This window comes from Belonocnema kinseyi, chromosome 8, assembly GCF_010883055.1.
Source record: "Belonocnema kinseyi isolate 2016_QV_RU_SX_M_011 chromosome 8, B_treatae_v1, whole genome shotgun sequence".
NCBI lineage: Eukaryota > Metazoa > Arthropoda > Insecta > Hymenoptera > Cynipidae > Belonocnema > Belonocnema kinseyi.
Window position 1 is genome coordinate 81011456 of NC_046664.1, and position 22832 is coordinate 81034287.

At 23.9% G+C, this 22832-nt stretch overlaps 2 protein-coding genes across 5 annotated transcripts in view; one reads left to right on the forward strand and one right to left on the reverse strand.

Moving 5' to 3' along the window:
- Nucleotides 1–860: 860 nt before the first annotated feature.
- LOC117178857 (BTB/POZ domain-containing protein 17) lies at nt 861–17231 on the reverse strand. Its single transcript, XM_033370365.1, has 4 exons — nt 16986–17231; nt 12967–13122; nt 6218–6358; nt 861–2272 (listed from the first exon to the last, which is right to left on the reverse strand). Exons 2-4 carry the CDS (start codon nt 13066–13068, stop codon nt 974–976), a joined length of 1542 nt encoding a protein of 513 aa, XP_033226256.1. The 5' UTR covers nt 13069–13122; nt 16986–17231; the 3' UTR covers nt 861–973.
- A 362-nt stretch (nt 17232–17593) lies between these two features.
- The window catches only part of LOC117179096 (lysine-specific demethylase 8-like), a 41196-nt gene continuing 35957 nt past the window's right edge, over nt 17594–22832 (forward strand). For all 4 annotated transcript variants that reach the window (XM_033370751.1, XM_033370748.1, XM_033370747.1 and 1 more), the window contains exon 1: nt 17594–17746. The gene's annotated coding sequence lies outside the window, so the exon portion shown is untranslated. The remainder of the gene's footprint in view (nt 17747–22832) is intronic.

Below are 22832 nucleotides of genomic sequence, written 5' to 3' on the forward strand. Positions count from 1 at the left end.
TTATTACTTACAGTAGAGATAAATTTAAAAAAAAATGGTTGATTTATTCAATAAAAATGTTTTTATCCAAAATTGTCAAAATCAAAGGCTTTTATTTTTTATTTGTTCGAGACTTTAAAAAAGCATTTAAAAATTCTTTAAATTAAAATTTTAAGCTTAAAAATAAAAATGTTAAGTGGAAATTCTTTAATGTAAAAAAATTTTAAATTACGCATTGTAAGCTAAATAATAGCAATATTGAAAAACATAACAATTCAACTAATTATTTTTAAACTGTTGAAATCGAACGTGGACTGAATGTTCTCTCAAAAAATACACGGTCCAGCGGCCACCCTTGAAATAAAATTTAAATAAAAAAAATTAAATTAAATTAATTAAAAAATTTAAATAAATTGTACAAAAATTTGTATTCTATAATATTTCAAAATCTTTAAAATCATTTCAAATTAATGAAACTATTTTTTTTTTAAATCTTGGAATCTTTTTAAATTCCTTAAAATACTTTAAATTAAAAGCTCCTAAAAATACTTCAAATATTTCAAATAATTCTCGACAATATAATAGGCATAGACCTGAAATGAATGATGAACCCAATTAATTTATTGAATTGAAAAGTGACCAATTTGCTCTTTTTTCAATGGAAAAAGTGACTCTATGGTAGCCCTTATTTGTATATATATAGCGACCGGTCTCAGAGGCCTGTATTATTCTCTAATAATTCTTAAATCGCCTCTCCCAACTCACAATTCAAAGTCTCAAAACATGCGTCTATACGATCTACTATCACAAGTTTTGTACTCGCTGATTTCTCACGAGTTTACAAAGAAAACATTTTTCACCAGTCGAAACAAAACAAAAAAAAAAAAAACAAAAAACAAGAAAAGAAAAAGAAAAAGAAAAAGAAAAAAGAAAACTACTTAAAGAAACTTTTCCTCGAGAGTCTATAAACCTGGTAAAACTTGATCGTCGACTGTCAAATCTCGTCGTGGGTGTTCTGATTCGCGGGCGAGATGACAATATGCAATTTGAGCATATCCTTGTTCGGTCCAACGAGAAACGAGGAAATAGCACTCTCCGCATTATTCATCGTGCCAGCAGCACTCCGCTGCGGATTGAGCTCCTCAAAGGGCAGCAAATCATCCAAATTCAGAACCCGATCATTCTTATTAAATCGATGAATTGTCTCCATGACTCGCGCGATATGCTCGACACCGTCCTGAAGTCCATAAATCAAAACGCCAATTTTGACTCGCCTGTCGGCCTCACTGTTCACCGGCGGCTCCTTGCACGTCAACGAGAGCCGCACCGATCTGATGACATGTTCCGGCATCTCGACCGTGCCCTGCCAAACAATCAGGAAGAACTTCTTGAACCAGACGCCCTTCGGATAGATGTCCACGACCCACTCGCAGGTCTGATCGCCCGCGTAATCGGCAAGATACGAGTGGCTCGAGAAGACGAGAGTCCGGGTGTGATAGGACCTCAAACTGTGAAAATTCTCAATCGTCAGAAGCGAGCTGCAAGTGTCGACTGTGTAGAGCCGCGGCTCAAATAGGAGCGCGCCCTCCTCCTCGGTTCGCATCACTTCGCGGACTCGCTCGTGCTGTCCCGAGTGGAAGGACATGCCGATCGCCATCCTCTCGACGAAGAACTCCTTGTACTTTTGCGTGAGCGGCGAGAGCAGGAGATCGGCGAGTTGTCGGGGCGACATCATGGGAAAGCGGACTGCCGACATGACGGCGATGACAAGCTGCTTCAGAGTTGTGTCCAGCTCTTTGGCCGGCAGTTGGGTCCGCAATCGGTTTGTCTGATGATCGAGCCAGGACTCGAGACACTTGTAGAGTGTCATCTCGTCCTTGATGACGAGGCTGCTCTGATGCAGAAGAGTGACGAGAACCTCGAGCTCGAAATTGCCGAAATCGGTCGTTTTTGCCACAAGTTCAAGATTCCACTTGATGAAATTCTGAAAGGCCTGGGTGATGTCCTCGTGGCCGCAGTTCAGGGTGTACTGAAGCCAGGAGACGAGAGTGCCGTGGATGGCGGCAAGGGCGATATGATTTTCCATGTAGTCCAGGCAGAGGGAAATCAAGTCTTTGACGTTGTACTTGTCGGCTAGGGAGAGAATCGGTAGCACAACGCCGTGGCTGATTCTTATCTGTCCGGTGTAGAAATATCGGAGAAATTCACTGAAGATTGGAACGCACTGAGGTGTTTCTTGTAGTGTTACGCGGCTCTCTTGTGACTCGCTCCACTGTGGACTCATCAGCATCACCTGGAAGGTCATTTCATTTTCTCGATTGAGTGATCACAATTCCATTTCTGATCAGAAGCAATTCGGATCATAAAAAAAAAAGAATCTGTAGCGCTTTTTTTCGATAAAAATGTTGACTTTTGGGTTCAAAATATTAATACAAACAAAAAAATACAAAAATTTAATCGCAAGATCCTTGTATATAGAATTTTTAATCAAAATATTGAAAACTATTAAAACTATTAAGGGCACGTAACACAGCTAAATACCTATATTACCGACCTCACTTCATCAGTTCATTTTATCTTTTGTTCTGAACCTCGACATTTTTTTAACGTTCGAACTTTTTTTATACATAAAATTATCGGTCTCAAACTTTGAGAAATGCAAGAGCCGAAACAAAAAATACGTTTAAGTACAAATCTTAATAATAAAAGATGTAAAAAAAATATTTTAACGATCAATTCCATCGGGATCAGCCGGTAACGTTGTACTCGAAAATATGAACCCTAGCGGCCATTAGACGAGGCTCTAGAAGATTCGTATTTTCGTGTACAACGTTATCGACTGATGCCGATGTAATTGATAGTTGAAAATTTTTTTTTACATCTTCTATTATTAAGCTTTGTACTTAAACGTAGTTTTCTTTCGGCTCTTGCATTTTTCAAAGTTTGAGACCGATATTTTATGTATAAAAAAAGTTCGAATGTTCAAAAAAATAAAAATGTCGAGGTTCAGAAAAAAGATGAAATAATTTTCAGTGAAGTGCCTACCAAAATGTAGTACCTAAACGTACTTTATTGTACTCTAATACATTTTCCAAAGTTTCAGCTCGATATTTTATTTACAAAAAAAGTTCTTAGGTTCCAAAAAATATTCTGTGAACTGAAAAAGTGAGATCGGTATTATATGTATTTAGCTGTGTCACATGCCCTTAAATACATTAGTTTGCAATCTTAAGGACAAATTAAAATGCAAAATAAAAATATTCGTAAGGCACTTTATGAAAAATCCTTGTTTTTATGTTCAAAATATTTCAAATTAAAATAATAAATGTAAATTTATTTACAAGGTCCTCGTATTTAAGATTTTTCGATTAATTAGGATATTTTTCAATCGTAAAGAAAATTCATAAGGCCATTTTTGAAAATATCGTATTTTTATGTTCAATCTATTTAAAATATAAAAAAATAATAATAAAAAATTTAGTTTCAAGTTTCTTTTTTTTAAGAAAACAAAAAACAAAATCCAGAAGGCACTTTTTGAAGAAAAAAAAACGTATTTTTATGATCAAAATATTTTAAATAAAAATAAATAAATAACAAATTTGAAAGGCCATTATTTGTAAAAAGTCGGTTTTAATGTCAAAAATATTTCAGATTAAAAAAATAAATAAAAATTTAATTTCAAAATTCTTGTTTTTTGTTTGTTTTTTTTAGAGAAAAAATCAAAAAACAAAAAATTAAACTCTAAAAATTTATTTACAAGTTTCTCGTGTATATGATTTTCCGATGAATTGGGACATAAAATTTTGAAAAACCCCTTTTAGAAAAAGTCGATTTTTATGTTAAAAATATTTAAAAATTGAAAAAAAAATCTAAAAATCTAATTGAAAGGTCTTTGTATATAAGATTTTTCTATTAATTACAGTAGTTTACAATCTTATGGACAAATTAAAATGAAAAATAAAAAAATTCGTAAGGCACTTTATGAAAAATCCTTATTTTTATGTTCAAAATATTTCAAATTAAAATAATAAATGCAAATTTATTTAAAAAGTACTCGTGTTTAAAATTTTTCGATTAATTAGGATATTTTTCAATTCTAGGGACATATTAAAACCCTAAACAAAAAATTCAGAAGGTCCTTTTTGAAAAAATCGTACTTTTATATTCAAAATATTTCAAATAAAAAGAAAATTATTTTAAAATTCGTAAGGCCATTTTTGTTAAAAGTCGATTTTGATGTAAAAAAACATTTTAAATTAAGAATTAAATTTCAAAATTCTTGTTTTTATTTTTTGAGAAAAAAATCAGAAGGACCTTTTTGAAAGAAGTCGATTTTTCTATTCAAAACATAAATAAAAAAAAAAAAAATAATTCATAAGGCCATTTTTGTAATAATTTGATTATCAATGAAGATAGTCAAATTTTTAAACAGACAGAGAATTTTTAACGAAGTTACTTTTTTCAAACCAATTAGTTGAATTTTTAATCAATAAAGATGAACTTTTATCTAAGAAGTTTGATTTTCTAAAAAAAAAAATTCAAAAGCACATATGAAATTTTGCCTGAATTGTTAAATTTTTAACCACAAAGATGTATTTTCAGTTTAATTATTTACTGAAAAAGATTAATTTTTTACAAAAAATGTAATAGTTTATATTTCAACCAAAAAGGATTTTAATTTTGAATTAAAAAAAAAAAGTTTAATTCAACCAAAATGTCGAATTTTCGATCAAAATAATTAAAACCTCAACCAACAATTTAAAAAAATTCAATTACGCAGATAGATTTTTAATAAAAAAATTGATTTTTAACCAAAAGGTTGAAAGTTTTACCAAAATATTTTAATTTTAAAGCCAAAAAGACGAAGTTTCGACATACAGAGAATAATTTTCAGCCACGCAGTTGCATTTTTAACGGAAAAAGATTAAATTATTACAAAAAGAGATGACTTTTTAAACAAAAAAGACTCATTTTCTAAGAAAAGGTTGAATTTTCTGTACAGAAAGATTTTTGAATCATGAAATAAATAAATATTTAACTAAAAATATGAATTTTCAACCAACTAAATCAATTTTTTACCGACAAAGATTAATTCTCGACAACAAATTTAATAGTTGATATTTTAATCAATAAATATTTGAATTTTGTATTTTAAAAAAGTTGAATTAAACTAAAAAAAGAATTTTGAACAAAGAAACTTCACCTCAACCAAAACAGATACATTTTGAATCAAAAATTTGAATTTTTAACTAAAAAAGATGACATTTCTACCAAAAAATATGGATTTAAAAAAAAACTAATTTCTAGCAGAGAAGGATTTTTTAACCAAGAAAGAATCAATAATTATAGCCAAATTGTTGAATTTTCAAACCCAAAAGACGAATTTTCTAGATAACAGTTAACTTTTCAACCCAAAAATATAAATTTTAGTCAAAGAAGTTTATGACTTTTTATCAAAAAATTTTATTCTGTCATTGTAAAAATTTAAAAAAAAAAAGAAAAAAGATTTGAATCTTAAATAAAGGAAAGTGAATTTTCCACACGAAAAATTAAAACTCAAAAATATAAGTTTCAAAATACAAGGTAATAAGGTTATAATAATAATAAGGTTCAAATTTTATTTCAAATTTCAACTAAAACAGATAAATCTTCAACGAAACAGTTAGAACACAAAAATTAATTTATGACAAAATCGTTAAACTTTTAACCAATTAGTAGAATTTTAGATAAATTAAAAAAAAAGTTATCTTGTTATAATTGAAACTTCAACCTAGACCAATTAATTTTCAACCAAACACATTTTTTAATAAAAAAAAAAATTAAATTTTCACCAAAACAGATGAATTTTCAACCAAAATGATGAATCGACAACCGTAAAAATAAATTTTAAACAAAAATGTTCCACTTTCATTCAACTAATGGAATTTTCAATCGACAATTAATTATTTTTTTAAACCAATAGCACTTTTATCTAAAAAGGATGAATTTCGTTTTCAGGAGGATGAATTTTTAACAAAATAATTAAATTTTCAACCAAAAATAAATAGGATAAATAATAAATAGATAAATAAATAGGAATTTAAATAATTTATAGACTAAAGGATAATAGTTTAAATAAGTATTAAAGTTTGCTTTTAATACTTAAAAAAATGAGATTAGAAAATTGGAAATTTTGCTTAGAAAATAAAGACATATGAGAGAAAAATTAATGATTTATTATTATATTTTTTATATTCACCTGGAACACATCGCTTGACGCGCAAAGAATAAGTCTGTGCGCTGGATATTCGATACCGTCAACTACGAGACAGATATCGTTCATAAGACGCTCAGCGTATAAAGTTGCTATTTTTAATAAAACAGTCTGTGAATTGTCCACCTGAAAAAAGTAATATTTTTTTATTTATATATTAATTTTAAAAGAGCGAATATTCTTTTAAATATAAGCTTATAAATCACTAATTGTCAAATAAAAATGTAATCAAACTTGAAAACATGCAAAACCGAGAATATTTTCAAAAATCTCTGATTTTTCCTTGATTAATTTTTCATTTCAAATCATTAATATTCAAATACCAGCATTTTAATATTCTGATACTTTTAATATAGAATATTTTATAAACGGAATAAAACAGCATTTCATATAAAAATTTAAATTTTCAAATTTACTAATTTATTTCAATCAAAAAAATTTTCTCTTCTGCTATAACGGATGGTTTTTTTTTTCAAAATACTGGAATTTTCAACAAAATAATTCAATTTTTAATATAATAGTTGAATATTCAACCTGAAAAGAAAAATTCCCAATGAAAAAGTGTCATCGTTTATATTATAATAAAAAAAAAAAGAATAAAATTTATACAACGAAAGAAAACAATTTTAAAACCAAAGACGAATTTCCAACAAATAAAGATTTTTCACTCAAAAAATAAATAAAAGTTTATCTGAATTGTTGAACCTTCAAACCAGAAGACAAATTTTCTTTACAAAAATTGAATTTTCAAACAAAAAATATGACTTTTCAGCAAAAAATTAATTTTTCACGAAACTAATGAATTTTTACCAAAATTAAATGAAATTTCAAACTCAACAAATATTTTTTTTTACCAAAAAAAGGCGAATTTTCAACAAAAAAATATAAATCTTAAAAAATTGAAGTTACGTTTTCTATTAAAAAATTAATTTTTAACCAGGCACAAGCCTTAAGTAAAAAAAATTTTAACAATACAGTTTAACTTTTACCTAAGTAGTTAAATTTTCAATTTAAAAATATTGATTTTCAACGAAATAATTAAACTTTCAAACGAGATGAATTCTCAACTTCAAATATAAATCTTAAATCTCAATCAAAGACGAATGATTTTTAACCAAAAAGTTGAATTTTTTATAGAAAAAATGGAATTTTTTCTATTAAAAATAAAGTTTTAAATCAAAAAGATTAATTTTTAAAAAAATATTTGAATTTTCTGTTTAAAACATTTTAGTCGACTTTTAACGATCAACATGTGAATTTTTAAACAAAAAATAATCATCTACAAAAAAATTGAATTTTCGAACCAAAATATGAAAACAAAAATGAAATTGCAAACTAAAACAGGATTCTTTTTTACCAAAAAAATGGCGAATTTCCAACAAAAAAATACAAATCTTAAAAAAAGGAAGTTGCGTTTTCTGTTAAAAAAATTAATTTTAAACAAAACAAAAAAAGTATTTTCCACTAAACATTTAAATTTAGAACCAGACATAAGCCATCATTAAAAAATAATTTTTAACAATGTAGTTTAACTTTTACCCACGTAGTTGAATTTTCAATGAAAAATATTAATTTTCAACAAAATAATTAAACTTTCAAAGAGATGAATTTCAAACTGAAAATATAAATCTTTAGAAAAAAAATGATTGCTTAAAAAAGTGATGGATCCAAATTTTTTTAAAAAATTAGTTAAATGCTAAATCAAAGAAGAATGATTTTTAACCAAAAAATTGAATTTTTATTTTAAAAAAATGAAATTTCTTCTATAACAGGTGAAGTTTTTAATCAAAAAGATAAATTTTCAAAAAAATTGTTGTATTTTCTGTTAAAAAGATTTTACTCCACTTTTCACGATTAAAATATGAATTTTTAAACCAAAAATAATTTTCTAAAAAAAAAAATTGAATTTTCAAACCAAAATATGACTTTTTAGCAAAAAAATAATTCCCCGTGAAACTGATGCATTTTTACCCAACAAAAAAGGAATTTCTAACTAAAAAATTATTTAAAAAAAAGTGAGTTCTGAATAAAGCGATTTAACCAAATTTTTATTTAAAAAATGAAATTTTTTCTATAGCAGATGAAGTTTTAAATGAAAAAGTTTAATTTAAAAAAAAAATAGTTGAATTTTCTGTTTAAAAGGTTTTAGTCGATTTTTTACGATCAAAATATGAATGTTTAAACAAAAAAATTAAATATTTAATTTAAAAAGACGAATTTGTGCAACCAAAAAGAATGATTTTTAACACAATTGTTGAATTCTCTACCAAATAGTTGCATTTTTATCCAAAAAAGATTAAACTTTGTACTAAAACAGATGCTTTTGTAATAAAAAAGAACCATTATTTCATAAGTGGAACTTTCATCCAGAAAATATTTCAGTTCATTTTTCAACACCAAAGTATAAATTTCAAATAAACAATCAATTTTCATCCAAAAAATATTCCAGTCCCTTGTCTAACAACAAAATAAGAAGTGAAAACAATTTGCAGCCAAAATGGATATCTTTTTAAGAGTATTATTAAATTTTTAACTAAATAAAAATATCGGCTTTCAAACTAAAATTAAATAGTTAAATTCTCATTTACAATAGTTAAATTTTGAATCAAAAAGATAAATTTTCAAACAGAAGATAAATTTTATACAAAAAATACGATTTCCCAAGAAAATACGTATATTTTTAACGAAATAGTTGAATTTTGAACTAAAACATCAATTTTTGATCAAAATTGGAATTGTAAAATTTTCAAATAAGAAAAAATTAATTTTCAACAACAAAAAAAACGAATTTTTAACAAAATAGTTTAATTTTCAATCAAAATGATGAATTGTCAACTAAAATTAGAAATCTTTAACTAATATAGTTGAATTTTCAATCGTAGTGATGAATTTTGAACTAAAATATCAAATTTCGATTAAAAAAATGGAATAGTAAACTTTTCCAATAAGAACAAATTAATTTTCAACAACAAAAAAACAAATTTTTAACAAAATAGTTCAATTTTCAACAAAAAATAAGTAACAATAGTTGAATTTAAAAACTAAAAATAATAAAATTTTCAATAACAGAATTTAATTTCAACAAAACAAAAACGATTTTTCAACAAAATAGTTCAATGTTTAATCAGTGATTAAACTAGAAATAATAATCAGTAATTAGACTAGTAAAATTTTCAGATGAAAAAAATTTAATTTTCAACAAAAAAACGAATTTTTAACAAAATAGTTTACTTTTCAATCAAAATGATGAATTGTCAACTAAAATTACAAATCTTTAACTAATATAGTTGAATTTTCAATCGAAGTGATGAATTTTGAACTAAAACATCAATTTTCGATACAAAAATGGAATAGTAAACTTTTCAAATAAGAAAAAATTAATTAAAAAAAGGAATTAGTTTAATTATCAACCAAAAAGACCAATTTTTAGCTAACAAGGACAAATCGCCAATAATATAAATATATAATAATAGAATATTGAATTGGAATAGTTACATTTTCAGTAAAAAAATAAAACTAACAAAACCCAAAACAATGTTTAAAAGCATAGTTACATTTTTGAACAAAGTGATGAATTTTCGACTAAAATGATGAATCTTCAACTAGAATAATTGAATTTATAACGAAACAGAGACATTTTCAAATTAGAATGTTAATTTTTTACTTAAAGCGGACGATTTATCAACAAACTACATGAATTTTAAACAAGAGTTAAATTTTTAAATAAAGAAGACAAATTTTCAACTAAAAAGGGTAAATTTTCAACCGAATAGATGGATTTTGAACTAAAAAAGATTTATTTTCAATTAAAAATGTAATAGTGGAATTTAAAACCAAAAAGATGAATTTTCAATGAAGAAGATTAATTTCTACTAAAAAGACAAATTGCCAACAAAATACATGAATTTTCAACTACGAAACATAAATTGTCAACTGAAAATTATATAACTAGATTTTAGTTTACAAAAATTAATATACAACCAAAGAGATAAATTTTAATTAAAGTGGTGCAGTATTTAACTGGAATAATGACATCTTCTAGGTAATAACATTTAATTTTGCACACAAAAAGAACTGATTTTCAACAAAATAGTTCAAGTAAAAAAATTCATTTTCACCTAAGGAAAAAACGAATTTTCAACCAAAGAGATATCAATTTTCATTTAACATAATGAACTTTAAATAAAAATAATATTTATCAAAAGAGTTTAAACTTTTAACCTATTAATTAAATTCCATTAAAAAAAGATTTTGAACTAAAAAAAATGCATTAGTTGATATTTCAATCAAAAAATATTTTAATTTTTGATCAATACCATTTTAATTCAACCAAAAAAGATGTATTCTCAAAATCAGTTGCCTTTTTAATTAAAAAAAAAAATTCTGTCAATAAGAGAGAGAAAATATTGCAAAGAAATTGGTAAATTTCCAACAAAATACATGCAGTTTCAACAAGATACTTGAATTTTCAACCAAAAACGAACCATTTTTTAACAAAAATATAATAAATTTTCAGGTTGAAAAAAATCAATTAAAAAATTTTTTCAACAAAATAGTTAAATACAGTAATAGAAAGATATTTTTACAAATAAAGAATCAATTGTAATTTCTTTCATTTTGATATTTAAAGAAAAGTGAATAAAAAAATTCTTTGTAATCTCCTAAAATAAACTGAATAATTTAAAATTCTTCAAAATCCTTTGAGATTTTTCAGGATCAATTAAATAAAAACTTAAAAAATTTTTTTTTTAATTTGATTAAGTAGAATAGAGTAATTTTATAGAAATTTAAGTAAATTAAAAGAAATTCAAGTGATTTCATAAAATTCAAGAGAATTGCACAGAATTTTTAGAAATTCTGGAAAAATTGTTTTCCTATAGTATTTCAAAAGCTTTAAAATCACTTCAAATTAATGAAATTAATAAAAAAATTATTGGAATCTTTTAAAATTCCATAAAATAATTTAAATCATAAGCTCCTGAAAATGCCTTAGAAGTTTTAAAAATACCACAAAAATCTTTTAAATTCCTTCAAATTATTGAAATCTATTAAAAATTTCTCGAAACGTTTATAAGTACTCTGAAATATTTCAAATAATACAAGATAATTCAAAAATAAATAAAAAATTTCTTTGTAATCTTTGAAAATAAACTAAATTATTTTAAAATCTTCATAATCCGCTGAAATGAATAAATAAGAATTCAGGATGAATTTTAAATCTTTAAAATCCTATAAAGTACCTCAATTCCTGTGAATGAATTCCTGAAAATCCACTAAAATGTTATAAAATCCCGTTTTCATTAGTCTAAATTAAAGAATCAAGCAATGAACTTTAAGAATTTTCAAAACTATATTATTTTAAGTAATTTTAAGCTAGACACATTAAAAATTGAAAAGTTTTTTTTTTAAAATAACAGTTCTTAAATTAGAAGTTAAATTATGTTTACTTTAAATAGTTTAGGCATCCTTCAAAATCTTTAAAATTTTATTTCAAAATCTTGAAAAATCTAGAAGTGGTTTCAAATTTTTCCAAATTCAAAATCATTTTTGAATTTTTTGTCAGAACTTTTCAATATATTTCAAAATGAATTAAATTTTTTCTATAACTTTTAGAAAATCTAACAAATTAAAAAAAAATTAAATTTATAAATAACAACAGAACACTTATTATTTGTAAAAATATTAGAGTAATATTAAGAGATATTTAAAAGTTTTAAAAAGATTCAAATTAAATTTAGAACTTGAAATAATTTCAAATATTTACAGCCGAAGTTAAAATAAAATTGAGCTTTTTGCAGATTTCAAACAAAAAATGTAGAATTCTTTTAAGAATTGTGAAAGACTACAAAAAATAAAAAGTTTCTTAAGATTCTTAGGGACATTGAAGATTGAAGACTTTAAGGATTTTATTTAATTTTCTGGATTTTCAAAAATTGTAGGAAAATGTCGATTAATTTTAAAATATAATTAGAAGTTCTGAAAAAAATGTTAACACGCTTCGTTTAAATTGCTTGAAATAATTTCGACTCGCAATATTTTAAATTTAATAAAAACCTTTAATTATGACTACCTTATTATGGATTTATTTTTAAGTTGAAAATGGTAAAACGCACATTTAAATTTTCCGGCAGCCATCCTGTTTTTTATTTTCAAAATCTTCGATTTTAAACACTTCTAATTTTTAATTTTTTAACCTTTGAAACTGCATTTTAAAATTCTTTGAATTGAAATACATGCTTCAAAATTAAAAATCTAAAACGGAATATTTTTTTAAAAATGAAATTAATTTTTTTATAATCCTTGAATTTTTTTAAATTCCTTAAAATACTTTAAATCAAAAGCTCTTAAAAATACCTTGGATGATTTAAAAATACCCTAGAGTCTGAAAAATTCCTTAAAATTAATAAAATCTATTATAAATTTCTCGGCACTTTTATAAATGCCTGGAAATATTTCAAAGAATGCAAGATAATCCAAAAATAGTTATAGACTTAAAACGAATAGTTATTAGCCAATGAATTAATTTATTCAATGAAAAAGGACTGAAAGATGAATTTTAAATATTCTTAATGCTAATTCGAAAATATTTTTAAAAGAAAAGATAAAATATAGTGGCATTTTTATAAAAATACCAATAATGGCGTTAGTCGGAGCCCTGTAATTAAAAATTTTTAATCATACGTTTATAATCCTTCCATATTGATAAATTATAATTATAATTCTGATTATAATACCTCAATGGAATCTGTGGCCTCACTTCCTTCGCTGGAACTGGGACTCTCGTTAGCCTCTTTGTCATTCTTATTAATTTCCTCCATCTTTGATCTAGTTCTCATCCATTTAAATGAATTGTGTACCAATCGCACATCGCCAAGCAGAATGAAAGAACACTAGTTGATATATCAATCAAAAAAATATATTTTAATTTAATTTAATTTATTTTAAATAAAAAATAGTTCAATTCTACCAAAAACACACATTTTCAACAAGATGAATGAACTTTCAAAAAAATGCATAAAGAAATTAATGGAAAAATGGAAATTATGGAAATTAATGGAAATGGAAATTATCAATTTATAAAATACTAAAATGTTAGGAGATACTTCATGAAAATATTTTCTTGTTTAATTTATTGAGTTTCAGGGCCTATAATGTTTCAGATTTCTGATTACAACACTTTTCTATTTCAACAAGAAATATAGATCTTCAACAAAAAGATTAATTTTCCAACAAAAAAGAGTTTTTCATAAAATAGATGAATTTTTAAACAAACTGATGAATTTTCAACTAAAATAGATCAATCTTCAGTTAAAAAAAAAAACCAGGAATTTTTAAGGCGAGTTCAATTTTCAAACAAATAATTGAATTTTCAAAAACATAAATGAATTTCCAAATGAAAAATAATAGAATTCTACCACTGATACGAATTTTCAAAAAAATCGATGAACTTCAAACAAAATGCATGAATTAAAAAAAAGCATGAATTTTCAAAAAAAATTCATGAATTAAAAAAAAAGAATGAATATTTAACAAAATGCATGAATTTTTAACAAAATAGATATATTCTGAACCAAAGAGAGGAATTTTTAAATAAAATGATGAATCTTCTGCCAAAAAAAAATTAACCAAACAGTTAAATTTTAATCTAAAAAAGGTGAATTTTCCACGAAAAATGTATCACTTGATATTTAAACTATAAAATATTGTAATTTTAAATAAAAAATAGCTGAATTCTACAACAAAAATACGAATTTTCGACAGGATGAATGAATTTTCAGAAAAATATATAAATATTCTACAAAATGCATGAATTTTTAACAAAATAGTTATATTCTGAACCAAAGAGAGGAATTTTTAAATAAAATGATGAATCTTCTGCAAAAAAAAAAGAATAATTTTTAACGAAATAGCTAAACTTTTAATCCAGCAGTTGAATTTTAATCAAAAAAAGATCAATTCTAAAAAAATGTAATAGTTGACATACCATCCAAAAAACTTTTTTACTAAAAAAAAAAAAACAGTCTAATTCTATCAAAAATGGGAATTTTCAACAGAATGCATGAATATTCTACAAAATGCATGGATTTTTAACAAAATAGTTATATTCTGACAAAGAGAGGAATTTTTAGTTCAAATTATGAATCTTCTGCAAAAAAATATTTATTTTTAAAGAAATAGTTCAAATTTTAATCCAGGAGTTAAATTTTAACCAAGAAAAATGAAATCTCAACAAAAAACGTAATAGTTGATATTTAACAAAATAGTTATATTCTGAACCAAATAGAGTAATTTTCAATTAAAATGACGAAGCTTCTGCAAAAACAAAAAATTAATGTTTATCGAAATAGTTCAAATTTTAAACCAGCAGCTGAATTTTAGTCAAGAAAAGATCAATTCTAACAAAAAATGTAATAGTTGATATACCAAACAAAATTTTGGTTTATTTTGAATAACAAATAGTTAAATTTTACCAAAAATACGAATTTTCAACAAAATGAATATATTTAAAAAAAAAAATGCATGAATTTTTAACAAAATAGTTATATTCTGAACCAAAGAGAAGAATTTTTAACCGAAATGATGAATATTTTGAACAGAAAAATTAATTTTCAACAAAATAGTTCAACTTTTGACCAAACACTTAAACTTTAATCTAAAAAAGGCGAATTTTCAATCAAAAAGTTTAATTTTAAACTATAAAACATAAATTCTGAACCGAAAATGTAAATGCAGTTTTTAAGTTAAAAAATATCAAATTTAAACAACAAAAAATTATTGCTTTTTACAAAAAGATGAATTTTTAATCCAAAAGAACGAATTTTCTGAAAAAAGTTGAATTTTTGATCAGAATGATTACTTTTTGACAAAATTGTTGAATTTTCAACAAAATAGTATAATTTTAAACGAAAAGATATGAATTTTGAACCAAAATGATCATTTTTAACGAATTCTGTGAACAGAAAATAAAAAAATAGAATTTTCAAATAAAAATAAATAATTTACAACAACAAAAAAGGGGACTTTTCTGTAACATTTGATTAATTTTTAATTCAAAACGATGAACTTGTTATACAAAAAGATGAGTTTTCAACAAAAGGTACAAAATAATACAATTTTTTAACGAATTCTGAACATAAAATATTCTTTTTAAATAAAAGTAAATATTTTACAATCTACCAGCAGATAGATTTTTATTCTAAAATAATGAATTTTCTATAAAAAATGGAAGTTTCAGCAAAAAAGGTGAATTTTTGATAAAATAGTTGAATTTTCCACAAAATAGTATAATTTTAAATAAAAAATAGCTGAATTCTACAAAAAACAACAACGAATTTTCAATCAAATTCATGAATTTCTAATCCAAAAGAAGGCATTTTCTATCCGAAAAGGCGAATTTTCAACCAAAAAGTTTAATTTTCAACTAGGAAACATGAATTCTGAACTAAAAATGTAAATGCAGTTTTTTTTAAATAAAAAAGATTAAATTTAAATAACAAAAAACATTGCTTTTTTACTAAAAGGTGAACTTTTAATCCAAAAGATCAACAAATTTCTAATCTAAAACGACGAATTTTCAACAAGAAGTTCAAAATATTAAAATTTTTAACGAATTCTGAACATAAAATATAATACTAGACTTTTAAAATTAAAATAAAGAATTTTAAATCTACCAAAAGATCAATTTTTATTCCAAAAGAATGAATTTTCATGAAAAAAGTTCAATTTTTAACCAAGACAGGAATTGTAAACCAAAAATATAATGAAAAAGAACGAATTTTCTACCAAAAAGATGAATTTTCAGCGAAAAACTTATATTTAAGACCAAAAAAATGACTTTTGACCAAATATTTGAATTTGATTAATTTTTAACCCAAATGAATGAGTTTTCTATCAAAAAGACGAATTTTCAAGAAAAAAGTTGAATTTTTAACCAAAATACATCAATTCTTAAAAGAAAAATAGAATTGTAGTCTTTTCAATTAAAAAAGATTAAATTTCAACCACAAAAAAGATGGCTTTTATTCTAAAAGATGATTTTTTTAATTCAAAATAATGAATTTTTGCACATAAAAAATTGAATTTTTGACTAAATAATATGACTTTTTGAAAAAGTTGTTGAATTTTGGACAAAATAGTAAACATTTTAACGAAAAATGATGAATCCTGAACCAAAAATATTACAATAATTTTTTTAAACAAAAAAAATCAACTATTTTTAATCAAAGAGAATTGTGATTTGAAAACAGAATAGCAACCTTTTCAATTAAAAAGAAATAACTTACAAACCATAAAAAATTACTTCTATAACATTTGATGGGTTTTTAATAAAATAATTGAAATTTCAAATTAAAAAACAATTTTTTCAACTTACAAAGATGACTGTGCAATAAAATTGTCGAAGTTTTAAAACAAAAAAGGTTAACTTTTTACACAATCGAATCAAAAAATAATAAAATTCGAACATTTAACACTTAAATTTTCAAAACGATCCAAACTGAAAACTTCATATTAAAATACAATATAAAAAATATGATTTTCTATATTTTTAGTTATAAATATTATTTCAAATGCATTCAAAAAATGTACACGTTACAACAAAATACCGAGAAAAAAAAATTAAAGAAATTGACAAATATCTGACGTAACAAAACGAGTTCTCTAAATTTGTTGGCAAACTAAATAACTAAATTTTGCAGAATTTCGCATGATATAAGATTAGAATTGATCAAATATAACCGATATATATTATTACCTTCGCAGAATGTCTTGGCAGACAGACGATTGTCAGACAGCCCTTGCCCTTTGTTCACTTGAGGTTTAATGATTGATTTGACACTATTCAGGAAAACAAAAGTTATCAGGACATTTTACGATGTATTACTTGGTCATAATTTATAATAAAATTCACAAAATTGGGGGATCATCTCGCGAAAAACTGAGGAAAACTTTCGGAAATTAGAAAAATACAGTATCCACAGAAACGTCCTCCGCAAGTTCCGTACTCACGATTCCTGATTCTGACGCTAGGCGCGCTACTGTTTTCTGTTTGTGCCTGCGGCAGTCCTCCTCAGCAATGCGCATGCGTCGAACCAGCAGTTTCATTGAATGTTGATTGCGCGTTTTTGAAATGTTTGAATAAGCAAATCCATTTTTTACAATAAGTAATTATTATCAAGAAGATAAGAATTGAATAAATTATTTTTATTTTAACTTGATTTTTATAATTGTAAGATAGGGGTTTATTACAAAAAATTGATTAACATACTTAACAATTTCAAAAGAGTGCGCCATTTACAGCAAATGAGACTGCCGAATCGACGCATGCGCAGTTCTGTTGACGTAACGGCAGAAAAAACGATAAAAACACAGGACACAATCACTCAATATTATCAATAAAAAGTTCGTTTTTAAAGGATTTTTATAAGTATCTTAGGCATTTTAATGTAAATATGAATCTGTGGAAAAGATTGACGTCGAGAGTCTTGTGTTTACTGTAGTTTTTGTAACATTTTGGTAAGTAAACACGTTCCTAACCTATAATGTTCAAATGTAATTTCTGTAAATTTTGCAAATCACCTGTAAATTTATCAAAATTGAGATTAAAAGATGTTTTTTTGTCTACCTTTGCTTTTCAGAATGAATCTTTTTCGGTTTAAGATAGAATAAATTATTTAGAAGAAAATTTAATTGTTTTGGTGAAAAATTAAACTTATAAGTTGAATTTTTAACTTATAAGTTAAATAAATAAATATATTTTTAAAAATTAATTAATTAAAATTAATTTAAGAAATAAAATTTTAATTTATAAGTTGAATTTTATATTGCTAGAAAATTTCGATTTTTTGGCTTGACAATTCATCAATTTTAACATTTTTTTTTCTTCACTGAAAAATATTTTTTTTTTTTTATACAACTATTTTGTTCAAAATTCATCGATTCCATTTTTTCAATTGAAAATTTATCTGTTTCATATGGTTGTGTTAAAATGGTTAAATATTTCATGTTTTATTGGGAAATTAAAATATTTGTGGGTTGACCGTTAAACTATTTTATCAAAAATTCATTTTTTCTATTGAAGATTTATCATTTTATTTAATAGTTCATCTCTTTGTTTGAAAATTTAATTGTTTTGTGGAAAATTCGTTTTCGTTTGGCTGAAAATTAATTTTTTATTTTAAAATTTGACTTCCATTTTTGCTTGAAAATTGATCTTTTTATTTAAAAATTCAACTCCTTCGATAAAAATTCATTTATTTTTTTTTTAAATTAGTGTTTTTGTGGTCGAGAATTAATCTTCTTGTTTAAAAATTCGACTATTTGTTTATTATTTATCTATTTCATCTAGTTTCGTTAAAAAATCAACTGTTGGTTGAAAATTAATTTTTGTTGGTTAAATATTAAACTATTTTGTTGAAATACATTTTTTATGAATTCAACTAGTTTTGATTAAAAATTAAAATCTTTTTCGGTTTACAGCTGAACTACTTTATTAAAAATTTATTTTTCATTTTTTAATTAAAAATTCATATTTTCATGTTGAAAATGCAACTTATTCATAGAAAATACAACGCTTTTGTTGAAAATTAATCTGTTTTGATTGAGAAATCAAACGTTTTGTTCAAAATTCTTTTTTTTATGAATTCAACTGATTTTACTCATTTACTAAACATTTAATTTAAATATTCTTGGTTCTTTTGGTAAAAATTTCGTCTCTCAGGTTGAAAATTGAACTATTTTGTGAAAAATTAGTTTTTTTTGAAAATTAAATTAGTTTGCTTAAAATTTAATAATTTGTTTAAAGAGCATCCTTTTTGGTTGAAAATTGAACAGTTTCGTAGAAAATTCTTTATTTTTTTGCCTTGAAAGTTTAAAAATTCATCTGTTTTGGTAGAAATTTAATCTTTTTTGGTTAAAGGCGCAATAATTTTTTTGAAAATTCAACAATTTCTTAGAACATTTAAAAATTTGGTTGAAAATTAATCTTTATGTGGAAAATTCATCATTTTGGCTTAACAATTCAATAGTTTTGTAGAAAAATGGTCTTTTTGTTTTGAAAATTCATCTCTTGGCAGAAATTTAATCTTTTTTTCATTAAAAATGCAGTAGTATTTTTGAAAATTCAACTGTTTTATAGAAAATTGGCATTATTAGCTTGGATATTAAAAAGTTGGTTGAAAATTCAACTATTTTTTTATAATTTTATATTTTTGTCGATAATTAATAATTTCAACTGGAAAATAGGAATAGCTGGGAAGAAAATTCAACAGTTTTGTATAAAATTGATCTTTTTGGCTTGAAAATTCAACAATTTGTTAAAAAAACTTAACTCTTTGGTTGAAAATGAATTTTCTTGTTGAAAATTAATAACTTAGGCTTCAAAATTCAACAGTTTTATAGAAAAATGGTCTTTTTGGTTTGAAAATTAACCACTGTTGGTAAAAAATGCATCTTTTTGGATGAGGATTCAATTAATTCTTTGAAAATTTGAGGAGCAGGTGGAGGATTTTTCATTTTACTTGAAAATTAATTTCTTTGGTTGAAAATCCAACGATTTTCTTTTAAATTCGCCTTTTCGGGATGATGTGTATTTTGTATGAAAATTTATAATTTTAGTTTCAAATTAATTTGCTTAATGACAACATTTTGTTGTTTAAATCGTCTTTCTGGGCAGAAAATTAATCTTTTTAAGCAAATGGTTTAATTTTATAAAAAATTTCCAAATATTTTAATTTTTAAACTAAAAAAGAGAAATTTTTAACCAAAAAGAATGCAGTTAAACTTTTATCGAGGAGAATTATTTTCAAATAAAAAAAATCAATTTTTTTGTAAATAGTTTCATTTTGTATCAAATTGTTGAATTTTTAAGCTGAAGACGAATTTTCTATTTTTAAAAAGTTGATTTTTCAAGTCGAGAATCTTAATTTTCAGCAAAAAACCAATCAGTTAAATTTTCAAAACAAAAAAAATACTTTCTAAGAAACAAATAACTAATTTTCTACTAAAAATGAACTTTTAAGAAAGTAGTTCAACTTTAGACCAATTAGTGGAATTTTTAATCTAAAAATATGAATTTTCAGCGAAAAATTCAATATTAGGTATTTAAAAAAATTATTGTTTACAATTCTTATTTTGGTGGTGAAAAGTGAATTTTAATCTTCTTTGGATGCAAATTTAACTATATTTTGAAGGTTTTCTTTTTAAATTAATAGGTTTTAGCAGAAATTTCCTTTTTTTATATATAAAAATGCAACTGTTTGTTTGAAAATGTAAAAATTTTGTTTAAAAATCATACTTTTTGGTTGAAATTTAAACGATTTCATAGAAAATTTAATATTTTGGTGTTGAAAAGAAAACTAAAATACTTTCTTGTTGAAAATTCCACTATTTTTTCAATTTTTTCATTTAAAAATTCATCTGTTTTAAAAGAAATTTAATCTTTCTTGGATACAAAATAAAAATTTTTTTTGTTTGAAAATTCGGCTGTTTTGTAGAAAACTTAACTCTTTCGTAGAAAATTGGCTTATTGTTTATATTTAATAATTTGGTGTTAAAAAGAGAAATTAAATCCTTTTTTAATGAAAATTCCCCTATTTATTTTTAATGTTTTTTTTTTCTTTTTTTTTTAATTGAAAATTCATCCGTTTTAAGAGAAATTTCATCTTCCTTGAATAAAAATGCAACTGTTTGGATGAAATTTAAACTATTTTGTTAAAAAGTCACACTTTTTGGTTGAAAATTCTAATGTTTTTTTGAAAATTTTAATATTCTGTAAAAAATGTACTTTTTGTTTAAAATTTATATTTTGGTGTTGAAAAATGAATTGAAATCCTTTTTAGAGGAAAGTTCAACTTACAAAACAATTGGCCTTTTTTTCTTAAATATTCTTTCTTTTTTTTATTACAAATTTCACCTTTCTTGGATACGAATGCAACAATTTGGGAAGAATTCAATTATTTTGTTAAATATTCTTGCTTTTTAGTTGAAAAAAATCGTCTTTTTGAATTTAAAATTCCATTTTTTCTTAAAACCTTATTTTTTGTTACTGAATTCGTATTTTTATCTTGAAAAGTCAACTGGAATCCTTTTTGGATGAAAATTCAGCTATTCAAAAAAAAAAAAATTAATAAAAATCCATCTTGTTTTAAAAGTAATTGAATCTTTTTTTAATTAAAATGCAACTATTTGTCAAATAATTAAACAAATTTGTTAAAAAGTCATACTTTTTGGTTAGAAATTCATCTTTTTGGATTTAAAATTTTTTGCTAAAAATAATTATTCAGTATTCAAATATTTTGTTTGAAAGAGTTGGTTGAATCAGTTTGTTAAGAAATAATTTATGTTCATGAAGATTTTTTTTTTTAGTTGAAAATTCATCTCTTTGGTTCAAAGCTGAACTATTTTGAAAATGTAACCATTTATTGGAAAAGTCTTTTTTTTTATTAAAATTAATTTTTGAACTGAAATTGTAACTGTCGATTTTTTTAAGATTGACTTTTTTAAGTAGAAAAAATGGTCTTTTTGGATTGAAAATTTAACTGTTGGTAGTAATTTAAGCTTTTTTCTTAAAAATGCAATCATTTGATTGAAAATTGAACTTATTTATAAAAAATGGGTATTTTTTATTGAAAATTTAATAAGAATTGTTTTGAAAATTAAATTATTTTATTGATAATTCAATTTTTTGTAGAAAAATATTCTTTCTGGTTTTAAAATTTATCTATTTTGGTGAAAATTTAATCTTTTTGGTTAAAAATGCAATTGTTTGGTTGAAAATTTAACGGTTTTGTATAAAATTAGTCTTTTTGTCTTGAAAATTCATCATTTTGTTAGAAAATTCAACTCTTTGGTTGAAAATGAATTTTGTGGTTGAAAATTATTAATTTAGGCTTGAAAATTCAATAGTTTTGTAGAAAAATGGTATTTTTAGTTTTAAAATTTATCTCGTTTGGTAGAAATGTCATCTTCTTTGTTATAAATGCAATCGTTTGGTTGAAAATTAATATTTTTCATTAAAAATTGATCTTTTCGTCTTGAAAATTCAATTAATTGGTTGAAAATTAGAGTAGAAGGTTGACTGTTTTTCATTTTACTTGAAAATTCATTTCTTTGGTTGAATATTTAACTATTTTGTTGGAAATTCGTTTTTTTATGTTGACAATTAATATTTTCATGTGGTAGTTTAACTATTCCTTTTTTGGTTGAAAAATTATCTTCAATTAGATGAAAATTCAATAATTTGGTTGAAAATTCGTCTTTTTTAGCAGAAAATTAATCTTCTTTATTAAAGATTAAACTATATTGTTAAAAAATAGTATTTTTGAGTTAAAAATTCAACTACTGAGTTGAAAGTTGAACTAAGATCTGTTTCGAACAAAAAACTTCACAGTGGTTTTCTTAATTTAAAGGGAAGGTTGCAAATTACCAAATGTAATTTAAAAAAGATTAATTAATTAAAATCCAAATCCAAATTAATTAATTACAGGGTGCACATTATAGTAAATAATGAATAATAATAAGTAAAGGGATAAAATTCATGTTGCCAAAGATTTCTATAATTTTGAAAGATTTCAGGTCGATTTTAATAATTTCCCAAAGATTT

What these genes read in the sequence shown, in the direction of transcription:
- LOC117178857 (XM_033370365.1), bottom strand. Translation starts at nt 13,068, where the DNA reads ATGAGAACTAGATCAAAGATGGAGGAAATTAATAAGAATGACAAAGAG. An exon ending in AGGCCACAGATTCCATTGAG is followed by an intron (nt 6,359 to 12,966) that starts GTATTATAATCA and finishes TACTTTTTTCAG; the next exon opens with GTGGACAATTCACAGACTGT. An exon ending in CGTCAAGCGATGTGTTCCAG is followed by an intron (nt 2,273 to 6,217) that starts GTGAATATAAAA and finishes ATGACCTTCCAG; the next exon opens with GTGATGCTGATGAGTCCACA.